The 26,679-nt window shown below is 41.0% G+C and overlaps 1 protein-coding gene across 1 annotated transcript; it reads right to left on the bottom strand.

The window, feature by feature from the left end:
* Positions 1 to 948: 948 nt before the first annotated feature.
* Positions 949 to 26,664, bottom strand: LOC136430797 (serine-rich adhesin for platelets-like). The gene is made up of 6 exons (XM_066421751.1): positions 26,367 to 26,664; positions 23,160 to 24,193; positions 5,984 to 8,043; positions 5,523 to 5,579; positions 4,841 to 5,061; positions 949 to 3,830 (listed from the first exon to the last, which is right to left on the bottom strand). The coding sequence occupies exons 1-6, from the start codon at positions 26,662 to 26,664 to the stop codon at positions 3,571 to 3,573; spliced, it is 3,930 nt and encodes a 1,309-aa protein (XP_066277848.1). The 3' UTR covers positions 949 to 3,570.
* Positions 26,665 to 26,679: the final 15 nt, after the last annotated feature.

Raw genomic sequence — 26,679 nt, 5'->3', positions numbered from 1 at the left:
AGTTTTGTGTTCGAGGACACAAACCTCCCTCAACTTCAAGGCTGGCGCTTTCCGCATTGAAATGTGTGTTTTCTCGGGTGGGTATGATAGTCTAGGCGATTGGTGCAAAATATAGGTAGAATTGTTCAAATTGTACTTGATATTTTTAAGGGTGGAGCCCATTCGAAAAGAATGTTTCTTAGCAACGGTTGCTAGGAAACCAAGGTATGACATAAATAAAATACAACACGTTGTATTCCGCATCACCCTCGGTCCCAGCCCTCCCGCGGGTCGGATCGCCCGGTACCTCGGGTGATACGAAATACCCCGTGTTGTATTCTATATTTACATAACATAAAGAATAAGAGGATTATTCAAGTTTCAGCTTTGTATGGCTCATTTTATGCAATGCCCTCCTTTCTTTGATCTAGTACTAGAATTTCAGTAACAGCATTACCTTTTACCCTGTAATATATGGCTTGATATTGAGAAATAGTTGTAATAAATGAAAAATTGTAACTGTGACCACACTTTTTAGGTAGGCCTTTATAATCTATTATGGTGGCTATTTGGTCTTACAAATAGTTAACTCCTGAGTACAAATTTGTGAATGGGAATGGCGACGCACTTTTACCTTTTTTCAAAATGGGAAAAACAGAAGAGGCTATTCCCAGAAGCAACCAAAAAAAATTAGTGTGGCCTTAGCTTTAAAAAAATTGCAATTTCAGGCGACATATTGGCTTCTATTGGGATTTAGCTGGCAATTGTTCACAGCAAGTTGGCGAATGTCACTCGCAAACAAGCCGCAGTCCAGAGAGATGCCAGCTTTACAAATCCTAAAATGACGTTTCTGTCAGTAATTTCAAAGTAGTAGACCTAAAATTGATAAGAACTTCAAACATCAACATCTGTTGAGACAAATAATTGTGAAAAGCCTGGTACATTTTAACATCATCAGAAGACAACAACTTCCACTTTCTGAAAAGACCATAATTTAATTGTCAACAGGTTTACAGAGAAGGAGTGTACTTCGTGGAAAAATACAAAACTTTTGTACAATGAAATACATAGTTGACAAATACATACATGTATGAACATGAGAAAATATACTATTAGACTCTTTTGCACTGATAATATGCAATCTCTCCACAGAGATACGGCCAGCAAAATGACGGCCAACAGTCTGAAAAAAGCATGTACTCTCAACTCCTTCCAACTTACATTATTTACATTGACATATCTGCTTTTACATTACAATAACACATAGCATGGCATAACAATTTCTGCCAACATACTATCCAAAAAACTTAAAAAACAAACACGATAACAATATCAATCTTTTTCAGTCCATATAACTAACCAAGGTGAGGAATGAATGGAAACGGAATGTTCTTGTCTGACAGCCAAATTCATCGTTTCAGTGCTGCACAATAATGCAGCTATCTTCAAAAGAAATTAATCGCTTAAAAACTACACATCAAACTAGCACACTACTCTTAAAAGCAAAGAAAGTTGTGTGGGGTAGTGGGGGTTCCCAGAGGACTCCAATGTGATATGACCCATGGTCATGTGCATAAACAGTGCTGAATAGTGCTGCACTTTGACTACACCTTTACATGGTCTACACCTTTTCTCCTGGCTTCCTCATCCCAATGTGATTGTATGTTAAGTAATAAGACATCCAAAAACACACCAAAAATGTATAAAAATGAACCCCAAACTGTAAGACATGAAGCAGGACTGCAGTCAGTCCCCTCCCCACACCCTTCTGAGTGTCAGCTACATTGGCAAGTTTTACCATCAGTATCCAACAATACCTCAATTCACCTGAACATCCTTTGTCGATGTCATTAAATAACATGCCAAACGTCAATAAGAACAAAGTCTCTTGCTTATATATATAGGCGGGAGTAAGCAAAAGTTTGAAATTAATCACATTACATGTCTATACACTACAGTAGTATTAGTTCATTAAAGTAACCTCTATCAAACACTGACCAAATGCAATACAAATGTATACTTTTTTGATGAAGCCTAGTTCTTGCTTCTACAGCACTTTCATTGCAAAAATACAAGAGTTCCCCCGCTCTTTCATGGATATGCACAACAGTATGTACTTTTTCAACAGATCTTATGCACTAGTTACATGTATTATGTAGGACTAACACTGGTGGACTATATTGCTTATTGCAAGAAACGTTCCTTCAGCAGCCATTGTTATCAGCTCCTTTCTTGGGCCCTGCAGATATACATGTAGAGTTACAAAACAGTGAGCATCACAAGTAAGCTTTTTCATATCTTTCACTAACTTCACTGCTATGGCACAAAATGGCAGACCCTCCAGAACCCTGTGACATAACTTCATGATTTTTTAAATTTCCAGGACCTTACTAAGTATTTTCAACACATTCAAAACTTTTACAAGTTTTTTTTTACAAGTTTCCCTCCTGAGGAAAATATACACCCTGTCAGTGTTCCAATACTTTAGAATGAGAGGGATATAATAATTTTCTGTCCACAATGGTGTTACTGGCTAAATGACTTCAAACAGATGTTCTGTCTGTAAAGGTGATACTGGCTTTACAGCTTAACAAAAAACTGACTGATTTCAGAAATTGCACAGTGATTAAATCATAACTCTTAAAGTCACTGCAACAATTTGCATTGAATAGTACAACTTATACACAACACTGTTTGTATAACATCTTATACTGTATTCACAGACACTCCACTTCTAAACATACATTCAAGTGTCCAATGAAGAAAAAGTGCTAACAATTTGTGCTGAAATATTTCATTCACAATTATAATATCATGGTAATTGACCAGCAATGTTTCTTCCATGTTGCATATCAGCCCAGTAAAGAGTATAATTTCAATAATTGTGGGTGAGGTCTTGGGATCTACTTCAATAGACCTGAATAACATGTCACATCATTTACATTTTGTTAAGTGCTAGTCTACACATGTATATTCATTATAAAGTAACCATTCCTGTTCATCTTTTTTGCTAATCTCTCATGTGAATTGGAAAAAAACCCACAGAACAGCCAATCATAGTCACACAGGTACATGTCTTTCTTAAACAAAAGGTGCTGAATCAACTTCTGCTACATTTATCAGGTGCTCTCAACAAATTTCCCAAAAGTGTACTAACAATATCACATGCAGCTGGACATTGATTTGTTTGGGATCCATGTTTATTTCCCCCCAATGTTGGTTGCTTGATTTTGGAATTTAGCCTCTCCTTATAGAGATATGTTTTTCATCACAAACTTAATATCTCATAAAATGTTTCATGACAGCACTTTACTGACAAGTGCAGCAAAACTTCTGAAGCCCAAACCTAATGAACAGTGCAATTTCTCATAAGAGGTACTTTATCTACATACTTTTTATGCTTGTCATGAGATGACACAAAACTGAATTGTCTTTGTAAGCAATGTTTTTGACCATTGTGTTTTCCTTGTAAGTAAGGTTTCTGCCTAAATGTGATTCAGATGAGAAGCATAAATGAAAAGCAGGTGATGTCATCTAATTTGTTCATGAGCAACATCCCAACTATTTTAACAAACTCAGACAGTCTAGCCCTTAACTTCTCTCTCCTCTCTTCATACAACCTTGCTGGACAGACTTTCCCAGGACCACCATTTGTTGGAGGTAGTTGTGTGTCCTTCTAGACAGAGGTGAGCACAAGTCCTCCAGGCGGAGCCTCAAGCTCTCCACTTCTCCCGGAAGCTGTTGCAGTGCCTGTATGTCTAATGTTGACAAGCTGTGCTCGGTGGATGTAGAAGGTGTGGGGAGAAGCTTTGTCATCTCTCTGGGGACTGAGGATGTAGAGCGATGTTGACCTGCACATGTAGAAAGAGGCGAAATCAGTCATTAAGAAAAGAACATTTCTCAATAAATCAGTATCTTGATTAATCCTGAATTCCTGATTCAAACAGCTACTTTATTCATTCATCCGTGAAGGTTTAATAGGCATCCAGGTAGTAAGATATGCCGGGGAACAGTCACTCAAGCAACTGGATGAATTTTGAAAACGGTCAGAAGTAGCATCCACAACCTTTTATCAGAAACTGAGAAAGATCTGCAGTCCAACGGGTATCTAACCAAAAACTATGAATTGATATAAACAAATGTAAATATAAATGTAAATGAGGTGAAGACAAACTTAGAAAGTTCAACCGGAAACAAACATACTTCATTCATGGTGTGTACCTGTCTTAAAACCGTAGACATGCAGATAAGGATGAAGGCCACAGCAAGTAAATTTTATGGATGAAATCAGCGCATACATTGATTTTCGCCTGATTTTGAAAATAAAAAACTTTTTTTTACCCTTCGGCAATGGTCAACATACCGAAAATAGTACAATATGTCGCAAACTACTGTGTTCTATTGCAAAAATGTTCTAGATGCCATAACGGAGAGCTAGAGAACTTCAGCTGAGGAAAAGTGAGCAAAGCCAGCAACATGTTGTCACCGTCAGCCTGTCTCATGACTCAGGAGACTCCCGTGCCCAGTGTATGGAAACCTTGTCTCTGCCATCTTGCTATACAGACCCGGATCTAAATCCATAATTTGATTACTTTAATGTTGACATCAGTGTTAGTTGATGTTTTACTGAATACATGGATAAAAGACTTGTTGTAATACTGTGTTATATCGCTTCAATTCTTCTTACATGCTTTATCGTATTCAAGTTTGAAAATGTGGATGCCTTGTTTTTTTTGCCCACCTTGTTTTTTCCCCTACGCGCACTAAATTTGGAGTTTGCAGAGGATATCATCCATAAAATTAACTTGCTGTGGCCTAAGTATGAATAAAATTCTGTAGATAATCTGTAAGTTAGTCTCACCCATCTTCACCCTGGTGTAGCTCTGAAGGATGGAGAACAGCAGCATGGCCAGTTCCTCGCAGGCCTCCCTCACAGGTCCCATCTTGTCATCTCCTTCCTCCTCCACCTCCGCTAGCGCTCGTGGTTTGCACCTGAAGAAGGAACTGGTTATCTTCTTGATTGAGAGGGGCAGCCCATGGGAGTACTCATTGCACTGATTGTAGAACATCACCTCCAGGAACCTGTGGTGGCAGAATGGCATTTATGACTTAAGTGTACAAAAATATACGCATTGAAATACATGCCAAGCACATTATCATCCAGGCCAGCCATGAGCTTTTTAGGTGCTTCTATTCAGCTGACAAAGCATACCACTTAAATAACTCTCTCTAAAACTGCAATGACATTTCAGATTTTTGAACAAAGAGAATTCTTGGCAACCTGGCAGCCTTCCTGTTCAAGATACAGTGTTCATACTGAATGTTGGCAAATGAATATTGAAATGTTTACTTCATCTACAAGACTTAGCTGGACACAAGGAGTCAACTGAAGAAAACAACAACCTTTGTTCATTCAAGTCTTAGTAGAATAGAAAAGTCAGTTTCAGTTAGTTGAAGACCTCATCATTTGGTACTTCTCTTTCACACATTAGTGAACATTGCAACCAATAAGTCCACCGAAAAGGAATAGAAGGTCTGCCTACCAGAGCCTGAGTTGGTGAGCTTGCATGGTTTGAAGTAGCAGTCGACAATCGCTCAGTCTGGAGAAAGGGTTTTAAAGGGCTTTGTTAATAACACATTAAGGTAGACATGGAAGTTTCTTCACAATACAAAAATGGCATAATGTAAACAATCATTTGAAGGGCATTCAATAAGTTCTCGGCCTGAAATAAGGAGCACATCTCAAATTTCCAGGCATGAACATAAAGTAAGAAGTGTCTTATGAACATCCATCAATACTCAAATAATTGGTCATTACTTTTACAGACGACATCCTTTTGAAAATCAGTAGGTAAGAGGGGAGAAAAACATAAGGAAAAGCTATGACTATGATAAGAGCTGTGTGTTTTGTTTCGTGTGTTTCTCATGTCATGAAATCTATGAAAATATTGTCAAAATGTTTGATGAGGAATCACAATATGATGTACATGTATCATTACCCCACCTTGGCAAACAGATGTATGAAGTGAGCAGCTCATTCCCCATCTTCTGACAGTCTCTGTTAGGACTGTCACTGGCCTTTTCAACTAATAGCAGCAGTTTCTGTAGAGATTGTAAGCACGATGGTGCATTTGCCTGCACAATGTTCCCAAAGGACACAGTCCTGTTTGAGGATTGAGACTTCTTCTTGGGTGTATTGCAGCCATTTGCAGCGACTGTCCAGTGTTCCAGCTCTACAGAGTTAACAGTCCACCTGAGAAGCTCCTCAACTTGTTGGTAATGTCTCTCTGAGGAAAACTGTCTCACCAGGGAATGCTGGGGAGACTTGGACTTCAGATGTCTCTTGAGGTCATTCTCACACAATTTCACCAGATATTGCAGAGCATGAGCGTTGTTGTAGAAAGACACAACATTCAAAGGTGCAACGGACTCTTCTGTGAGACCTAGATTCTTGCACAGTGTTTGTAAAAGCGTCCAGAACCATTTGGCATCAGATTCTGACTTTGCCTCAAAGGGGTGAAAATTCTGGACATGTTCAAGGACCTGAAATGCTTCTGATGCAATGGTCTCACTTTTACTCTTCAGAAGGATCTCCTTAATGATGAACTTTGTTGTGTCTGGCGAGTTTGCGCGGAGACGGGTGGTGAAGGACTTTATCAGGTTCAGATAGGTGTCGTATTCTTCTGCATCCTCACAAGAGTTCAGCATGTTGGAGCGAAGCTGACCAAATGTCTTCTTCTTCTTCTTATGCAAGGACTGAGGCTTCGACGCTGATAGACCACCATGGTCATTGTGCAGTTTATAGTCCGTTATCAATGTCTGTAATTTCTTAGGTTCAATGACTTTTCTATGTTTCCTTCTCCACTGCACTGGCGATTCTGCACAGCTTCTAGCGCTGTCACTACACGGCTCCTTCTTGACAACAGGAACTTGCACACAAGCTGATGGGAAGTAGGAATCTATGATCTCTAAATCAGGTAAGTCATCACTGCTATACCTCTCTTTCACTGCTGGACAGTATGATATCAACTCCAGGTCAGGGAGTGCATCGTCACTCATGTCCTTGGAGCTTATTCTGCCATCAGAGACTATAACTGAATCCTCTTCTGACTCTGCCTGGCCTCTACTGCTGGTGTGATCATCACTTACCACTGCTGCTGTCTCTTTTGTATTACTAACATGGGACAAATGTTCAATTCCTTTGTCAGCACTTCTTGTGAGCGTTTCCAGTGAAGATGTATAGTCAGCGGGAGATGGTGGATCTTTCAAGAAAAGCTGACATTTGCTCTTCTCTATTGGCTCTCTTGTTGCAGTTGATAACTCAGTGGATGTGTTGTTTCCCACTATGTTATTATTGGGACCACCATCAGGGATATCTGTGTCAGAATCATCGGACAAGACTATGGGCTTTCTCTTACCTGACCTGTGCCGCTTTCTTGGTGTTGCCCAGTCACTTGAGTCAGAATCTGACCCTCTTTGTCTTTTAATCAATTTTGCCTTGGGGCTGTGCCTCACAATTTCCTCTTCCGTCAGCCTCTTCAAGGCAACGCGACAGTCCTTCATCTTGATGGAGCTTTCGTGGACACCATTTACAGTCGGGCTGTTCTCCCCTTTTGTACCTCCATCAGTTTTGTGTTTTTTTGGAGTGTTTAAGGATGGAGACCCACAGGATGATTTGCTCTTGCTTGGAGACTTGGATTTTATAGAGCTAGCCTTTTCCAACAGTTTAAAAGAGCCAGCCAAAGTCCTACTTGCTAGTTTGTGTGAAGAGACATCCTTTGTGCCACATTCAATGTTGGTCATATTCGCCCTTTTCGCCGGGCTCTCATCTGACAGACAGCTTTCAGACCTTTTCCTGCTGTCGGACAAGCTGCCACCCATAGACTTGCTACACACAGTTGAAAACGTCCCTACGTAATCGCCCTGCAGTGAGAATGGTCCAGGTGGGAGATGAGAGGAGTCGCTACCGTTGTGGGAGCAGGCTGTTCCATTCGGCAGCTGAAGAGCTGTACCTGCTACAGCTGGGAGGAACTGCTGGTTGGTACCTCGGGTCCTGCTGAAGTCCTGCACAAACCAGAATGAAGTACAACGTTTCAACAACATGTTGGTCATTTACATGAATACTAGCATGTTAATTCAAGCATAGTCTATTGACATGTGCATTCATAGCATACACTGTAAAAAGGTTACCTGAAAAATGAGATGAAACATTGTCTAGGTGCGTCAATAGTACATTTGCATTGACAATGAGACTGTCTGGAAAATAAAACAAACATTGTCTATATGGGCACCCACACACATTCCAGGTAAGCAATCCATACAGTGTGAATGTGAAAAGACAGACACGGCTGTATAAACATTTTCATCTTGTCAATACAGAATCTATTTGTTCTACAATACTGCTTTCAATGTATACAGGTAGTAATAATAAGTTTACACATTTCAGCAGATGTGTACAATGAAACACCCTGTTATGCCACTGTTCCTTTGTTCTCCATCAAGTACATGTAGCATTATCATTAATAAACCATACACCATTACTTATATTGTGAAATCCTTGGTAGGCTCCCTAGAGATACATGTAAATGATAAAGAAACAGCTTTCTATATGCTAACCAACAGGTGTAGGGGAAAATGTAATCGTACTGCAATTCTTGATTTGTTAACTGTAACTTAATTTTAGCTAATTTAATGGTCACTAGTCAACAGCTAAAATTTCATCATCGCTAGTATTTGATCACTAATATTTCAGACAGTGATGTTTGTTCCAACCGTAAACATTAAGTGCCGTGACCTACTCCATTTTCGCCCAACAGCTATATTTTCCTGCCGCTATATTATGCTTCACCTCAAATGAGGATGCCTTGAAATGAAACGAAATATTAAAGTGATTTACAGTATCTGATACAAGACCCATGATTACAGGTTTAGATTAGTCTTGTTTATTGATCCTATCATCAAAAACAGATGACTTGTTGCGTCACCCCTGATTTTGTGAATGTACATGTTGAATTAATGAGTCGCACGCAGGTGTGTATTACCATTATCTAGCATGACTCTTCATGAGCCTACCCTGTATGTTAGAGCACTTCTGAGTGGCATCTACAAATTAATACATGATGACTTTCTCATCAAATATTTACTTTCCCGTAGTTGATTAGATAAGGTGGATATCCCTTTGGAACAGTAGCACGCAGGGCATATACTTGGTGGAATGTACAGTTTGTACATGCAGATTTACATGAAGCTACCTGTGGAAAAAAGGCACATCACTCTAGTCAGGTGGCAAGGTGGCCTTGTGGTTAGGTTTATTAGCTTAGAATCTAAAGGTTCAGGTTTGAATCCCCAGTAGACCCCAATGTTGTGCATTTGAAAAAGCCTTCACTATTGATGTAAGCCTCCAGACATAATTTACCCGAGGATATAGAAAAACTGCAATTTAATGCTTTTAAATGTATTTGTTCAATGCCTTGAACTAGCAACATATACACCTTTAAAGTCAGCCTGATGACTATCAATGCATGCCTCCATACATGATTTACTCAAAGATATACATTGTACACATACATGTAGGTATACTACTGTATATGCAGACATCAAAGAACAACTACCGTTACAGTAGTGCAGTGCTCTCGCCAGCGCCCGTCCTCCCGTCATTTGACGGGTTTTTGTCGCGCATGACGGACAACATTTTTGCCCAACCCGTCATTTTTAATGGACAAAAATCGGTGTGTAAAGATATTTAGACAGAGTTTAGAATTTTGCAAAAACTCCAGAGGATCACCGGAAGTTCGCGACGAGGGCGATCTAGATCATTTCTAATGTCCGCCGGCGACAACCCCAGCCACACAGAAAGAGCGCCGTGGTGGATATTTGGTGGCCGCCGAAAACTTGGCGTCATGCGCCGCCCTCCCCACAGTTTTGGCTGGTCGCATCGGGCTGACGTTTATTTCTGTTTTGTCCCTCTCGGTTCACCGTCAGTTATTGTTATCAAAGAAGCCTAAAAATTCAGAAATATTCCTATAGCTATCAGGCTTTCTGTAATCTGTAAAATATTATTAAAGTTTTAAGCCGCGGCGGCTGAGTTGCATGCGCTTTCTACCCGTAAGAAATGGTAAACAGGCGTCAGATATTCTATTCCACCAATCACAGTGCGTCGTCTCCGTCGCGTCAAGAAATACCGACCAATGACATGCGAGTCTCGCTACTCGCGTGATTTCAGCTAAGCGTGAATTTGCGAGATGTTAAGGGAATGGCGGGGATTGCAAGGATCGCACGACGAAGCGGCTGTTGGAAGGCTTGAATCGACAACTTTTGAAGACATTCAGTGCAGTTACCGGAGATAATTAACCGTGGAAAACATGGGAGAAAAAAAATGGACGTCTTTATGGCGTTCTTTTCTCAAAGTAGGGTGTCAAATTCCTCATTATGTTCAATAATTACAGGGAGCATACGGGACAAGTGTTGAAAAATTTTATTTTTGCCGACTTATTCTGTGTGTATTTTTGGTAGGGCGTAGATACGTAATAAAGTTTTGTTGTGCTTAATTTTCTTTTCTTTGCCGATTGTATACAACATAGAAATGTAGCTTGTGTGTGAACATTCGATCTTACCGCGATGACGGCACGCCTCCCCCAAAAATTAAGCCTGAAACCCTTGTGTAATTTTTCACCGAAAGAGATGTCATTAAACTAAGCTTATTCTACCAAGAAATTTGCCCCTCAGAATGCAGGAAATAGCGTTTCAGAGGGTCTAGATTCCAAAATTTTCCGGGGGAGAATACCCCTGGACCCCCTATCATGGTCACGCCTCCGGCGCGATGCCTCGCGCCTTCGGCGCTCGATATGTTCTTCCCTCCAGCACAATTGAAATGACGGGTAAATATTTCAGGCTGACGAGAACACTGCAGTAGTGCTTGTAAGTTTCACGTACATGTAGTTGCCCAGGTATGATATAAATACATGTACAGACTTAAATGTAGACATCTAAGCATGACAGGTGGCTGAAAGCTAAATCCTCCATTATGACTTGTATTGGGTCAAATGCCTTGTACTTGCAATATGTAGTCACCTTACTGATTCTATAAATGTAAGATGGAACTCAAAATGGGAGTCTGTCCAAGGATTACATCAGCGTCCATGTATGTGGGTATCAAAACATGGCAGGTGGTTGTTATTTGATGCCTTTTCTTTCCACGCCTTATATAGCACTACACACTTTTGTAGCCGCCTTCCTGGGGTCTTGTGACCCTCAAAATCAAATCTGTTCGATCTGTTGTGATCTTGACAATAAAAAACTGAACAAATTTGGTGGTTGAACCTAAAAACTTCTATCAATGATTGAACCTCTTGTCAAGTTATCTACCCATCTGTAAGGACTTTTATGTGAGAAAACAGGTGCAAAGAAAGTCTCACCACTGCCATGCGAGTGATATACCGTAAATCATTCAGGGGGACTCATTTTGCAGTAGAAGGGAAAGGAGGCATTTGTTGTGTTTTAAGTTTGCAGTTGAAACAGTACCGGTGTATGAGATTGACTTCAGGTACATGTTCCCGGTATGGTGACTTCCCTATGAGTATGAGAGCTCACAGCAAAACTGCAAACATAAAGCCAAAGCAAGTAAATCAGGAATTTTCAGACATGCTGCCATATACTTCTTACACATGGCTGTTGCCATTTCAATAAAGTAAATTTGCTTTTCATTTGAACTATTTTTCACACACGTTATGTTTTTCCTGTTGCAAACTTTGCTTGTAAAAATTAAAGATAGACTAGTATCATGGGGTGAGAGAATAAAGAATTACAGCAATGTTGCAAAGCTAGATATGATGTGATATAAACATTGGCATTATTAGGTTGAGAAGGTTGTAGTATGGAGGCTTGTGTATTTACAGAAAATATTTTCAAATTGCAGAACAAAATTTTGACATTCTGCAATATTGCACTATTTTCAGAACACCGGAAAAAAGTATTTCTACCACTGAATTGCAACATGTTCCAACAAAAGAATAGTTGACAGGCCATACCTCTTTGGAAAAACAGCAGTGACGACACTGCCCCCTCACATCATTTGTTGCTAAGGTCAACTATTAACAGGTACAATAGTCTTACCAGTACAACTATGTACTAGTAGTAGTATACCCTGCAGATACAAAAGGTGAACTAACACTAAAAAAAGTCCATATGGCCAATTTTAAACGTAGGAAAACATGGTATCAAGGCAACAAGTGCAAACCTGTAACACCTGTAAAACAGGGCCCTTTTGCTGCCATGACAGTTCACCTTAAATTACCTGTGAGTTATTTTGGACCTGTGCACTCACTGGTCGTATGCTAAACCCTACATTATAGCTGCCCTGAAATCCTCATACTTGTCTATCACAAAAAACCCTACATGTAATTAGGATTAGAGCATAACGTTTGGAGGTTCGATTCTGATGCATATGATCATGACATATATTATAGATCAGAGTTTACATACCACACACTGTGTCATAGTAGTTGTGTATAACAGGGGAATATACATGTGGCGGAAGTCAGGGTTGGACAAGTTTCCAATAGCAAAAATGCTTTGAAAAACTACATTGTACCAACGACAATTATAGGTGATTTAACTTTTGCAGCCTCTACCAGGGGTTTTTCTAGAAAAATTAAACAAGAGGGAAACACACAGGCAAGCGAGCAAATTCTATGTATTTATGGAAGAATCGATTGCTGAGTGAAGGCTGTATGCTGGATATTAGGCTAAAATCTGAATTTGACAAGGGGGCGCTGGGCTGAAACCAGAGGGTGCAGTGCCCCTCTTTCCTGATTTAGATGAACCCCTGCTCTACAATAAACTACTGTTAGTGTAAAGCAGGTATCTCACTGGACTGCAGAATGAAGAATGTCTGGCACAACTTGGCACAGTCCTGTGAAAGGCCCTCCTTAGGAATAAAGAACCCAACTGAAAAATGCAAACTTACATTCACATCACACATCTTTTATGAAACGCTTACATGCAGAATGTTTGGGCAAACAAAAATAACTGTCAAAGAACACATCTAATAATAGAATCCATTCAGACATTTGTAAAGGCATAACACTATACTATACTTCTAGATGTGTAAATCAATAAGCCATTCGAGGACATACTTATGGCCGGTTTACACGAGGCACTTTGCACGACGTAGGACATTTGCCGTAGGACATTCGCCTAAGACAGTTTTCCCGTGGTGACCTGCCGCAACCTTGGACAGCGCGGGCTTACAAAATGACGGGATAAGAAGCACTGTTTTTGTTTTTCCTGCGAGAAAATTTTCTTCTTCTCTCGCGCCGGGCATGGTGCAGAGGACAGTTTGGACGTCGTAGGGAGGCATCGGTACCATGATATCAGTCGACGGGTAGGCATCTTTGTCGCTGTTGCTATCATCAAAGGGAGTGAAAGCTTACGAAGAGTCAACATTCAGAAACAAGAAGTAAAGAAAAGCAACGAGAGGGATATGGAATGGATACAAACGGACAAGCTTGCTGTTTTCGGTGTGGTTTAATAAGGCAAGCACGGAAAATGAGAAATTTGCACGTGGCCCCTGACCTACTGCGACACGGAAATGGGCTGCTGTGACACTGGTCCGTTTACACAAGGATTGGATGTGTCGCAGACTCCCCGTGGTGTGTCCTACTCCAACCCTGGACGCGCTTCAAGAAAAAAGCCGTGGCGCGTCGCGAGGCCCGTTTACACGGGTAAAAATCTGTCCGGCGACACTCACCACACAACATTTGTGCTAGGACACTTGTCCTAAGTGCCTCGTGTAAACCTGCCCTTAATGAGAGGCATTATCATATCATGTACAGGTCTAGAATCAGACAAAAGAAAAAACATGCTGTGCTGGCAAACAAAACTGACAAAAATCCTTCTAATAATCATTACGTGGTCTGAAAGAAATTAAGCCCTCCTACCATGGGTAGCCTTAGAAGGCCAAATTTTATCTTACATCTTACATCTTCAAATTCTCCTCTCCCTGGAAAGGCCTCACTGTTATAAAATAAGCATTTGTCTTTTGATCATTCCACACCAGTGTTTCCGCCAGACCGCGACTGAGAGGCCGTCCACTTGGGGAGGGCCGTACCGCGAAAATTAATTGACCGTACCGCGAAAATTAATTGACCGTACTGCGAAAATTAATTGACCTGGAAAAGTAACTGAATGTGATCAGAAAAGACTGTTAATTTTTCAAAATCAATTTGTCACGAAAGTCGCTATAATACTGCTTCAATCGTCACAAAATGCGATCTATATTGACCAGAAACGCCTGAGGTGTATAAGGGGTTTTCCCGCCCTGTGCTCACGTGACATCTTGCCGTCAACCAATCAGAGCACAGGTTTTATGACGCGGACCAATCAGGGCTTAGAACCTTGCATATCAATGAGCTTCAAAACATGGCGGACGGCCCGGGACGGAGCAGGTTGCCTTGCGACTCGAGAGACTCGAGCGAGCGTCATGACTTATGTGAATTTTCTACGGTACATATGGAGAATTTTCACGGAAAAACATTCAAAGGAATATATGTTGTGTCGAATACGGTCAGAAATGATGGCGAATCGCGGCAAATGACGAGGTAGAGGCTGAAATGCATGGGCGAAATTCTTGTTTTGTTTACGTTTTTCCTTGTTTTCTGCGATGACTTTCTTCGATTGAGTCTTGAAAAACGGGTTTTTAATGAGATCGCCGTATGCCAAAGGCACCGACATCGATTCTTCGCAAGCTTAACAATAGCAACAAACAAAAGAGTGTGAATGTCCAACGATATAGAGCGTCCCCACGCCCGCAGTAACAAAGAAAAACAAAGAAATTATGCTGACCTCTCGTATTTTTTACCGATTTCTCGGCATTTAGTTTGTCTTTTTTTTTTAAAGAGGACGGCCTATGTCTGAGTTCAGGCCGTCCAAAGCGACATAAGGCCGTCATTTGACGGGAAGACGCCCCTCTGGCGGAAACACTGTTCCACACCATCCCCTCAGCTAGCTGATATATGCTAACTCGCTATTACAATTACACTAAAATAAAATCCTGGCTACAGCCCTGGCATGTGTTTGTGAGTGTGCTTGAAACATAATATCAATTCTGCTTTGTTGCTTAAAAGCTTTTGTGCAGTAAATCTTGAGGAATTCTGTCGCCTTGAAGCAAAAACATCCAATTGCCTGTTACCACCACTCACTGCAAATGCATACATAAAATGCACTTAAAACAACGTAATGTGATACAAAACATGCTGGCATACACGTATGGGGAAAATAATGGTAGCCAAGAATAGAGCTAGGGTGATAAAGAGAGATACCATTTAGCACTATTCGCCTCAAAGCAATTCTGGTAATTAAACGGTCCATGGTGACAAAATTTACTGATATCATATTTCTTTTAACATGGCAACTTGTTTGCCAATACATGTCTGTCAATATTTGTATTCTTTGAAGATACAGGTGTATGTCAGGAATACACATACACTGTATATATAGGGAGGTTTACGGCTTTATCAATTCATATCTTTATTTTTTGAGACACCTACATCATAACATGTATAATAAGACTGTAACACAGCCAACATTCCTGGAGCATTTCAGTGTGTTTCTACCATTTAATCAACAATTGACATGTCGCAGAACATGTTTTGCAAGCTTAGGACCTATATTGCCAGACTACCAGCTACATGGAGTATATATGGAGCCCAAAATTTGTTGAACAGACATTGCTGTCAGATGGATAAAACATTGTTTCAATGCCTTCTTGACTTTTCTCTACTGCTATACCGGGTCTTTATTTTTGTGCACGTATATACACAAAGTAAGGATTATGCTATACCCCCAGGACTGTCGCCATTGCAGGAAACACCAAGGGTTCATTTTGGGTCTCTACATGTCTGTGCTGTCTTCATAATTCTTCAGTGCTCTATGTATCTCGCATATCTAGACCACATTAAAATCAAATCATGATTACACTGTATCATTTGATACTGTCAACTAGCTAATTTAGTCATTGAAATTATAATGATTGTTTGAAAGCAGACTGTCGGAGTCTCAATTGTGGCAGGTGTTAACAAATTGAAAGCAAATGGCTTCATGATCCATGCAGCATGGATGGCAGATCAACTGACACCTGTTCCATGCTGAAACTAAAAAGTCAAGTGTTAGACAACTGAACATAGCCAAGCATTTCTAAGGGGCCAGCTATGATGCAAATTGGGACAAAATGGTGGGATAATGACACAGTGGCCCAAATAAGGAAGTGGTAAAACATAAGCATGTAGATATGTGCACACGTGGGGACAGACAGGCTGTCCTACAGACAGTTGCAAGGGCATACCAGCCAACAAAGCAATCAAACCAACCGATTCATACAGCTGTTGCCCTCGTTGACCATTCCAAACAAGGTGTGTCCAGCTCACCAAACAAGATGAACCTGATAGCAGACTTTGGTCAGCCAACATGCTCCACAAGAACACAATACACACTCCCCTGGGAGTAGCAGTAGCTATTGTGTTGAGTCACATGACTCATTTGCATGCCAGTGCCACCTGACTCTAGGCGATTGGTCCAGCAGGACCAGAATGATTGCATCATGGGGAAATACCTGTGAGGGTCTAGTAGGGAGCATTATCTCTACCAAAACAACAGCTTTAGCTAATTAAAAGAAAAGGGCATACGGAATGACCTACCAGGCAAACAAAATAATAGGAAACTGTTTTATGGTATGATCTAGCAAAGGTCCTATTGATCATACCTTGTGGGAAAACAGTCAAAAACACTCAAAGTATGTGTGACAAAATAAAAACAAATTAAATCTAAAAACAACTACATATGTATATGACACTGCATGTTGGTTTCTTCTGAATGTTTGTACCCACGCATACGTATAAGATTATCACTGTTATAAAATAAGCATTTGTCTTTTGATCATTCAACATTGCCCAATATTGACTTGTTTGCCCTAGACAATTCCTTTCTATCAGTATTAACGGGGGTGCCCTAAGATGTCCCATTTTTTTACGCGCTCGAACTCACGGCGCTCCATCGCTGGTTGCCAGAGAGTGGTCAGGTTTTAATGCATGAATTTTGAATATAGTCATCTGAAGACCATACTTGGATAAGAAATGCATTCATATTGTTCATGAGCCCTTCACAATCTGCGTTACAAGCGGGAAATGCTGTGAGATGTTTTCGCAAATGTTCGTTCTGATTTAGTGCTACGCCAGATAGTGTGCCTAACTTAGCACGCTTTTGTAATTTTGCTCTCTTCGGAATCCGGAAGTTTGTGATAAAGTTAAGAAAATGTAAACAAGGCTTGTAGGCTACTATATTTTAGCTTTCTTTTGACCGGAAAATTTTGGCTGAGTGCACTTCTCTTTTCATGTGAGAAGGGCTATGTCTAGCGCATCCCAGCTCATATTTTCACGGGGAATAGGCTACAACGCACTGTGCGCGCGGCTCGACGTACGTATTGAATGCGGCCCGACTCACAAAATCATTACAAAAAAACGACACCGCTTAAATCAACAATACTTTGTCTACTTATTGGAAAATATCTTCGCCATCTCAGCATTCAGTTTCCTTTTTATACATAGTACCAATCTAGTGTTGAATTGTACCGGGACCATCGCGGCCAGAAAAAAAGGCGAGAAAACAACGTCGCCAGACGACAGCGATGTTTAAGGTTGTTTTTCTTTGGTCGTTTTTCTTTTCAACAAACACTTACAGACCCAAATTTTGAGTGTTTTATTAAGTGATCTTTCTTATGTGTATATAGTTGTGTATTTGCCTGACACAGGTCGTATATTTAGGCACCAGGCCGTCTAGCTACGCCGCGACCCTCTACTCAGCGCTACCACCATTATTGTCAAAAAACAATTTTTGACGAAACAAGAAATGAATATATACACATATGTTTTAAATGAAAATGACAGCTATGTGTATGAACCTGATTTATCAACCTTCCTTATCAGCGTAGTCAGTGGTCACAAACACGACATGCTTATGCAAAACAAGATCAGTAAAAAATCTGTGCCATGTTAGGACGCGTGACATCTTAGGGCACCCCCGTTAGTATTAATAACAACCTGAAACATGATTTTGTGATCTATACGTGTTTCAGTTGCATTTATATAATGTAGAGTGTGTAACTACTTCCTGTCAAACCACATTTGTGACGCTTTATTGAACATCAATAGATATAGATTATATCTAGAAACAGTTATCTCTAATGAGGTATCAAGATATCCAGGTTATTGATTTTCGACCCCATAGGACCCAGAATTGTATCTAAAACCATGAAAACCTCTTGTAGACCCTCCCTGACACGTAATAATCCTGTCACAAGACACTGACGCATAGTACTATAAATAGTTCCCGAGGGGACCAACCAAAAAGAAATCGAGGGGAGTATTGAAGGAAAACAAATCAAAGGTCCTAAAGTCGTACTAAAAAGGAAACCATTTGTCTTCACCAAAACTACTGATTGCAATAATTGCAATATTACAGTAAACAACAGATAATATAAAAAAATATTCTTGTAAAATATTAATGATATGCCTCTAGACAACAAAATGCATTTGCAAACTACAGAAATACTGTCACATCTGCTCTCCTAGTATGTGTAAATCTTGAACCGTTAGAGGTGGTTTTATTTTCAGTTTTCATAGTGACCTCTTTTAGAGGAATTCTTGACACTGAGTTTCCAATGTATTACCTGTTGTACTACAGGATGGTTTCAAACGCAAGTGTAAAGGAAATGGTTAAAAAACTTTTATACCTTAGCCCAGAAGGTTATATTTTCGTCAGTGTTCGTGTGTGTGTCTGTGTGTGAACACGATAACTCGAGAATGGATGGATGGATTGTCTTCATACTTGTTATGTGGGTAGGTATTCTTGAGACCTCGAAATGATTAGATTTTTGGCTTGCTATTGGCTTGCTATGGTACAGCAGCGGTACTTCCGGGTTTGATATCTCGTTTTCTGGTCATGATTTTTGAAAGGTAGACAGCTCTTGGGAGGCAGAGTAAGTTGTGTAGGTTTGGCCCCCCTAGCAGTTTTTTTTGAGCTGCAGGAGCCCATTTCGTTTCAAACTTTGAATGGGAATAACTCAAGAAGGGGTTGACGGTTCATCATGATATTTGGTGTATAGATAGCTTGAGTGATGATTGACAAGATTTATGCAAATCTGGCTAATTTGCATAATTAATGAGGAAAGTATATAAACCCGCTGCATTCCATTATAGGACTCTTAAACATGTGACATATGTAACTGGGAAAGAGAGGAATATTAATGGCTATCAATTATGCAAATGAATACCTAATTTGCATAATCAAAAGCAATATACTATAACTCCATAATGGTAAATGATGGGGATTTCATTCTTGCAGCATTTGGAAGTTAAGTAGATGTGGACACAACCAGACATAAATCATGCAAATGAGGGCCTCATCTACATAATTTCGGGAAATACTACAAAAGCCTTCTTCCCTAAGATTTTATACCTTGAACAACTTGTATTATTTGGGTAGAGAAGATGATCAACTGACATAATGTATGCAAATGAGGTCCTTAGTTGCATAATGAATGGAAAACAATTATAATATACTTCCCGATATGGCTAACATCAGTCTGTGAAGGTATGGGGTCGTGGAAATCTAATTTCTTTAAGTTCCCTTGGTGAACATTCCCCCAGATCAATTTCTGGCCTTGTTTACATTAGTCCACCTTAAGACTTGCACTTGCAAAGGTTCGAGCTTCGCGCTGTATCGCTCTGTCTCCCACTGGAGGGGCGGCCATATCTGGGCCACATCCGGGCACTTTTCAGCCAAGGAAACACAATCAGGACAACAGACTGCGAGCTCAAAAGATTTGTTACACTCTAACATACATGACTGTATGATCTGTAGACTGTACGGTCTATGAAAATTGACTAAGTACTATAATATTAGACAGAGTTTTGTTGATGTGAGCGGTGTCGTTTTTTCGCAATGATTTTGTTAGACCCCGTTCACACTCATTTTTTTCAATCGCGATTGGATTGTAACTACCTCCGGAGGTAGTTTGATTGGATTAATCGTGATCGGATCCAATCCAATCCTATCAAATTTTGAGTGTGAACACAACTACGATTCATTCCATCGCGATCGGCGGAGATTTCGGCTGGTTCCGGGGGTGGGAGGTCATACATCCGGGTACGTGGGGTCATAGTTCACATCGCGCGGGAAAACAAACCCAAGCCGCACGTCAGATCGCTCTCTTACAACAACAACAACTTTTGATCGTCAACAATGCCCAAGAAGAAGAATAAAACTCCGTCAGCAACTTCAGCTGGTGGCAGATGGCGCGATGAGGAGACCAGGGTCCTCATCGCAATCTGGGGGAGAAAGGAGGTGCAGGCGAAACTGGGGAAATGTCACCGAAAGAGGGACATTTACCGCACCAAGTGGCAATGTCTAGCGGAAAAATAGACACAAAACAAGGACAACAACAACAACAACATTTACCAGATGATCGCCGATAGCATGCTTCAATCGTGCTGCAATCGCGATCGGATCACGGCGTACTTTAATCCACTTGGCGAAAAGCAGTGTGAACGCAAAAGTTTCTTTGCGTTTAATTGCGATCGGATCGAACAATCGCGATTATACTTCAATCGCGATTGAAAAAAATGAGTGTGAACGGGGTCTTAGTTGGGCCGCCGCAGTCAGTGCATTCTGCCCATTTTTTTGTCGAAACATGAGCTGGATTGCGCTAGATACAGCCATCCTCACATGAGGTGAGAAGTGCATTTTAATGTCAAAAGAAAGCTAGATCAAGGAATCGAATTCTTATTTCTGTTTACTTAAATTCACCACCAACTTCTGAAGACAGCAACAGTACAAAAGCGTCCTAATCTAAGTACATTGTCTAGTGTGGCACAAAATCGAAAGGTACATTCACAAAAACATTTCGCAGTGTTTGCCGCTTGTGACGCAGAGCGTGAAGGGCTGATGAACAGTATGAATGCATTTCTTATCCAAGAATGTTCTTTAGATGAATGTGTTCAAAATTCATTTATCAAAGCCATACCACCCTCTGGCAACTAGGGATGGTGCGCCATGAGTTCAAGCGTGTGAAAAGACGTGCTATGTTAGGGCATTACATCACATAGAACCTCATGTCACTACTAGTCATAGCCGGGTTGCACGTCCAATCATATACTGTATCACATAAAAAGTAGGCCATAAAATCATCCTAAAAACCTGATGAAAAGTGGTCCCTGCTGACAAAATAACATCTCTTTAACACTATAGGTTATAAACTGTTACCGGTATTCTATGGCTGAATTCAGCACAGATCATAGTCACCTGCAATTTATTCCAATCATAATAAAGTAATAAATAGGATATCAGGTAAAAATGCTATGTCAGAGTCTCCCAAAGGTGGCTGCTCAAAGCGGTAGATTTAGCATCCCTTATGCGCATATCATTAGGGACTGAAAACCCTAGATGCGATCAAATGGAAGATTATTCCTCTTAAGATATCAGCATTTCTATGGAAACACTATAAAACATTAAGCAACTGTCCTAACTGATCACTTTCTGATCATAAAAGAACACTGGGAAAATACTTACCTGACATTTGGAGCCAACTCGACAGGACAGCTTTGATACACAGAAATTTCTTAAACCAAACATACGGTATACAGTATCCCAAAGAGATAAATGAAAATTGGCAAGCAGGAAAAAAAGTGTTTTCAGTCCTCCTATTGCATTAACAGCAATGGTAGCAAAGATGTTTCCTGACTATGTTTTCCTAAACCAATGTAAAAATGTGCAAATTACATGTAACTGTGTCAAGGCCATATGCTCCATCATAGCCATAAACACGATGGTGCAGCCAGGTAACAGTTTGGAGCAGCTGTCTTTGGTGTTACTTGCTTGTTACCTTTGCTAAATTGGTTATGTTTTTGGTACTAATTGTAGTGTTTGTAATAATCTAAATAAATAATATGTTTGTTGATGAACAGCATAACTCAAGAAGGCCTGGAAGGATTGTCTTGGTGATATGACTAAGTCTTGATGAGACCTAGATATTACCAGATTTTTAGCCCCTAACGGCTTGTTATGGTACTGCAGCAGAACATCCAGTGTCCTCACCCCCCCACAGGTCTCATTGGTCAACACAAGTACATCATGCCTGAGCACATCACATAAAACAGCATCAAAGATGTTCCTGATTCTTTTGTGAGGTTGTGTAAAATGCAAAACTATAATATTAGGGGAATTGCTGATTGTACTTTCAAAAGTTAGAAAGGCGAAACAGTTATTCTTATTTCAGTGTTACTCGAGGGAAGTAAGTTGTAAACAAACGGCAAAGATTACAAGTTGTTAAAAATTACTTGTACAGATGTAATGGTGTATACAAATAATGAAGGATGCAATTGACCTCAGTCAATGTCAATGTAGAGATCTCACATTGGGACTTTCCTTCACTAAACTAAGCTGTCTAAACTGGTTACTATCCTCCGAAGTACAATCCTGGTTGAATCTTTTTGCTTGCTAACCACCCAAGTGAAAAGAACCCGAGCCAGTGGTTACTACAGAGGATGGTACCCAGCTCAGGCTAGTCATTATCAGCACAACTAGCATGTAGATCATACTAGATGGATGATGGGTCAACAGATGAATTCAAACCCGTGAAAACTGCTTGCATCACAGGGGAGACATGCATATTTGAGAGCATTGAGATAGAAATAATGAATATACAACTCACGAGATACTGTATTTCAATTTATGTCATACCTGGGCTGCGAAAATGTTTGATACGGGTGTTCCGCATCGTGTGATAATTTTCCGTATCACACAGGGTTCTACTTTTATCACACAGGCTTCCATAGAATATTTAGGATGCATATTGAGTGTGCTGGTTGTGCCGCTGTCGAAAATTTGTATACCGGATTTGGAGTTTGGAAACAAATTTTTTTTGTTCGAGGACACAAAACTCTCTCAACTTTAGACACATTTCACATTGAAATGTGTGTTTTTCGGGGAGGGCATGACATAAATAAAGGCCTACGGGCGATACGACCCACGGCTGGGCCGGTACCTCGGGCGATACAGAATATACCGTGTTGTATTCTATATATACAGGGCATGGAAGAGTCTGAAAAGGTTCCTAAAGCATGTATCCTCACCTTTAATGACTCTGCACATACTTTCTGTAGCATCAGATCTTCCTCCTCCATGAGTTGTTTCTGAGTGTTGGCCTCAGCCTGTGACAGGACAAGAGCCATTTCCAGGTCACTGTCCATCTCTTCCTCAGACAACTTCTTCACTGGAGACTTCAGCATCTTGGGACTTGCTGACCCTTTGCCCTTTCCTTTCCCTTTTCCCTTTCCTTTCTTTGGGGAGTATGAGGTAAGGTGTGATGTCTCCTTGCTTGCTGAATCATCAATATCACTTTGGTTCAAGGGCAATACAGGTGTGTAAGGATTGCAGAACGGCTGCACTGGGACATCTTCATCACTTTCCCCATGCCTAGATGGTGTTTCTACCTTAGGATTTGTCATGTTTTCCCACATGACACTGTCTGATGAGGATTGAGAGGAGGGAGCAATAAAAGTATTACTATGATTAGGAACTCCACTTGGCCCGGCCACTACAGCCTCCCTGATGTCTCCACGACCTTGAGAGGTCTGCTGTTCTGCCCTTGACAGAGCAATGGCTTTGGCAAGGTCAGGGTCATCGTCAGACTCTTGGGAACTGTCCCTGTTCTGAACCGAATCTGCTAGAGACCTTTGAATTGCAATCCTCAAGGCTTCCTCCTCTGTCACTTTCTCAAACTGCGCAAGCTCCTGAGATGCCTTAATCGCTGCCTGCAAGTCTTCGTCAGAGTCTGCCAGACTAGGCTCCATCTTAAACACGTCAGATTGTTCCATGGACACCTGGTTGGTATGGTAGCTGACTGTCCTGTCCTCCAGCTCTCCAGACACTGCATCTGGCCCAGAGCTGCTGGTGCTGTTACCCATGCCTGGATCTCTGTCTACACTCTCTGTCTTGTAATAACTACTAGGGTCACCCTCCTCTTTCAGACTCAGGGTTGCTTGACACGTGATGGGAGCAACTAGTGTAGAGATGGCTGAAGTTCCATTCACAAGTGCCTGGTGATCTTCAGCTCCCTGTTCTGACTTGACAATCGGACTGGCGAAACTTCTGGTAGACAAGAGACCTGAGGGAACAGTGCACATGCATATGTAAGACGGGTAAAAGTTATGAAATCAAATCAAATGTTGCGAGCGCATGAAGGAAAAAATAAACAAACAAACAAGCAAGTAAACAAACAGAACAGCTCATTTCTTCATGGGTTGTTTTCTGACAATACCTTGGACATGGAGATTTCTTAAAGTTGATTTGCAGAATTTTGCACATGCAGAAAGCAGGTAAAATCAATGCATGCATGGCTGTTATCCATAAAATCTAGTTTGTGTGACCTGACAACCTTCAGGCCCTTCAATGCTAATTCCAAACTGATGTGTTACAAATCAAACTCCCTAGAATTTGACCCCATTTGCCCTCTCCTAAAATTACATAACCCAAGCATGTATCGGCTTCCAGTCTATTGGGGTAGCAATCCTACAGGGTCTGGTGTGGTCTGTCAAAAGGAAATATGATTTTTTAATGCATTATTAGAAACTTGATATGGGGCCATGAGAAACTAAGTACATTTCTGTGGACTCTAAGCACGCTCTTGGCTCTTTGGGAAGCATGTCCTGGCTATATGATAGGACTACCAATTGTTCTGGAAATATATGTAGAGGTGTCACTGTGTCTAGATGTACTGCTTGGTACACGGGGATTGTATAACCTGGTTTGCCACTGGTCAAATTGCATGGTCCCCCTTCAGCCCATGGTCTTGAAAGTTAGTGTGGTATCCAAGCCTTTTACAGCTAGCTGCATAGTCTTTTTTCGTCCTCTACTAGTACCCAAATAGGAGAGGGCAAAACAGACTTGGTAGCCAACTATCCATAATAGGTTTGGATACTGTGTTACTTGAAAGTGACTCCAAGACAAACTACATGTACAAATGTCTGTTGGATGGACTATTCAATCAAAGAAGTGATCCATTCAACCTGGCACACAATGTTCTTGTTCGTGATTTTTTTCAAAGATCTAAATTTGAGCCCAGTGAGCTCATATGAATAAATTCCAGTACCATTCATTGACCCCTGGTCAAGTCACTCCCACACAAAGATATGGTTCCACAGTAGAACTAGAAGGCCCTTCTTGGCTGGGAGCCCAGCAATTTGTCAACTGTCATGTAGGTCCATGACTCCATGGAAAAATAACTTGCCATCACCTCCAAGCTAGCCTGAGTGCCAGCCTTTTTAGCTTCCGTGCGCTACCCAAGCTCCGCTGCCGGCAGCGGAGCTTGGATAGCGTATGGAAGCTAAAAAGGCTGGCAGCGGAGCTTGGGTAGCGTATGGAAGCTAAAAAGGCTGGCACTCAGGCTACCTCTGAGTAGCATGTTGGAGGGGAACTGACATTGATGAATCTCTCCTGACCCACTGACTTCCCCTGAAACAGGTGGCTGTCATCATACAGCGTTCTCTGTGCATGTGACAAACAACCCAACCCATGAAAAATGGGCCAAATGACAAGGGAGAAGACATGCATATACAATCCATTAGAATTAGAACAGGTTTTGTTCAATCTTTAGTTGTAGACAAATGCCATTTATTTTGTCTCCAGTTGAGCCCTGCTCTAGAGTCTAGGTCCCTGAGTCCCATAACAAATCACAAGTAGTCCCTAGCTAGACTGACTTTTCATGAATTTTGGTCACACAAAATACCATTTTGCTTCCAATTTTGTAGGACAAAATCATTTCTTATGATAACCTAGGTAGCAAATATCGGTTTAATACAATAACAAATATGCAGATCAAGGAGCATAATTTGTATAACAAATACATGGAAATTTCCAGTTATGGTTGTCAGAAAACATTTTCTATACAAACCCATGATGGATCTAAAGACTCAAATTTAGTGTATCAGAATGTATCTAGACTGTGTTTCTGCCAAACTCGCTTACATCAGGCGCGAATTCCCCTTCATTTGTTTCACCCTCAACGGTAAAATAGGGGAATCCCCACTGGACATGGATGTGACAAACAATCACTTCCGCTTTTCTTTTTCCATTTAGCTCTCCTACCAAATCACCTAACAAGTAGCCGTATATTTCACAAATGATACAAACTAGTTAAGACAATAAACAGCCTATTGGAACTACGTCAGGTTATGAGCAGGTTTTTATGTTTATTTGTGCGTACATTTTCGTCACCCTACCGCCAAAATTTTATGTTTAGCACGTGACCTGAAACATGCATGTCCCAGCGGCATGGTTACCTGCATTGTCAGCTCCTCTCCCGCCGTCTGCGCGATCAGCACTGTTGTCTTCGTCTTCGGAGATGTAGATAGGGTCACCAGTATCAGGGAGTGGTACAGTGTCCGCCCGGCTCCCTGCACGTTTGACGCCGCGAGGGGAAGGACCACGGGGCGACCGCGAGCGTGCTCGGGCACGCCGACTTCTCGGGGTAAAGCTCGGCTTCTGGAACGCCTCCTCGTCTGATGAACTGATCGTGATCACTTCACCGGAAATCGCGTCCTCTTCGTCCCCGGAAGACAACACGATGGGCTCGCTCATCTCTCCTCATTCCAA

Source organism: Branchiostoma lanceolatum, chromosome 3 (assembly GCF_035083965.1).
Source record: "Branchiostoma lanceolatum isolate klBraLanc5 chromosome 3, klBraLanc5.hap2, whole genome shotgun sequence".
NCBI classification, from domain to species: domain Eukaryota; kingdom Metazoa; phylum Chordata; class Leptocardii; order Amphioxiformes; family Branchiostomatidae; genus Branchiostoma; species Branchiostoma lanceolatum.
The sequence above is the reverse complement of the archived record's forward strand: the minus strand, read 5'-3'. Positions and strand labels throughout refer to the sequence as shown.

What these genes read in the sequence shown, in the direction of transcription:
- LOC136430797 (XM_066421751.1), bottom strand. Translation starts at nt 26,664, where the DNA reads ATGAGCGAGCCCATCGTGTTGTCTTCCGGGGACGAAGAGGACGCGATT. An exon ending in GAGAGGAGCTGACAATGCAG is followed by an intron (nt 24,194 to 26,366) that starts GTAACCATGCCG and finishes CTGTTCCCTCAG; the next exon opens with GTCTCTTGTCTACCAGAAGT. An exon ending in CTACACCAGGGTGAAGATGG is followed by an intron (nt 3,831 to 4,840) that starts GTGAGACTAACT and finishes CTACATGTGCAG; the next exon opens with GTCAACATCGCTCTACATCC.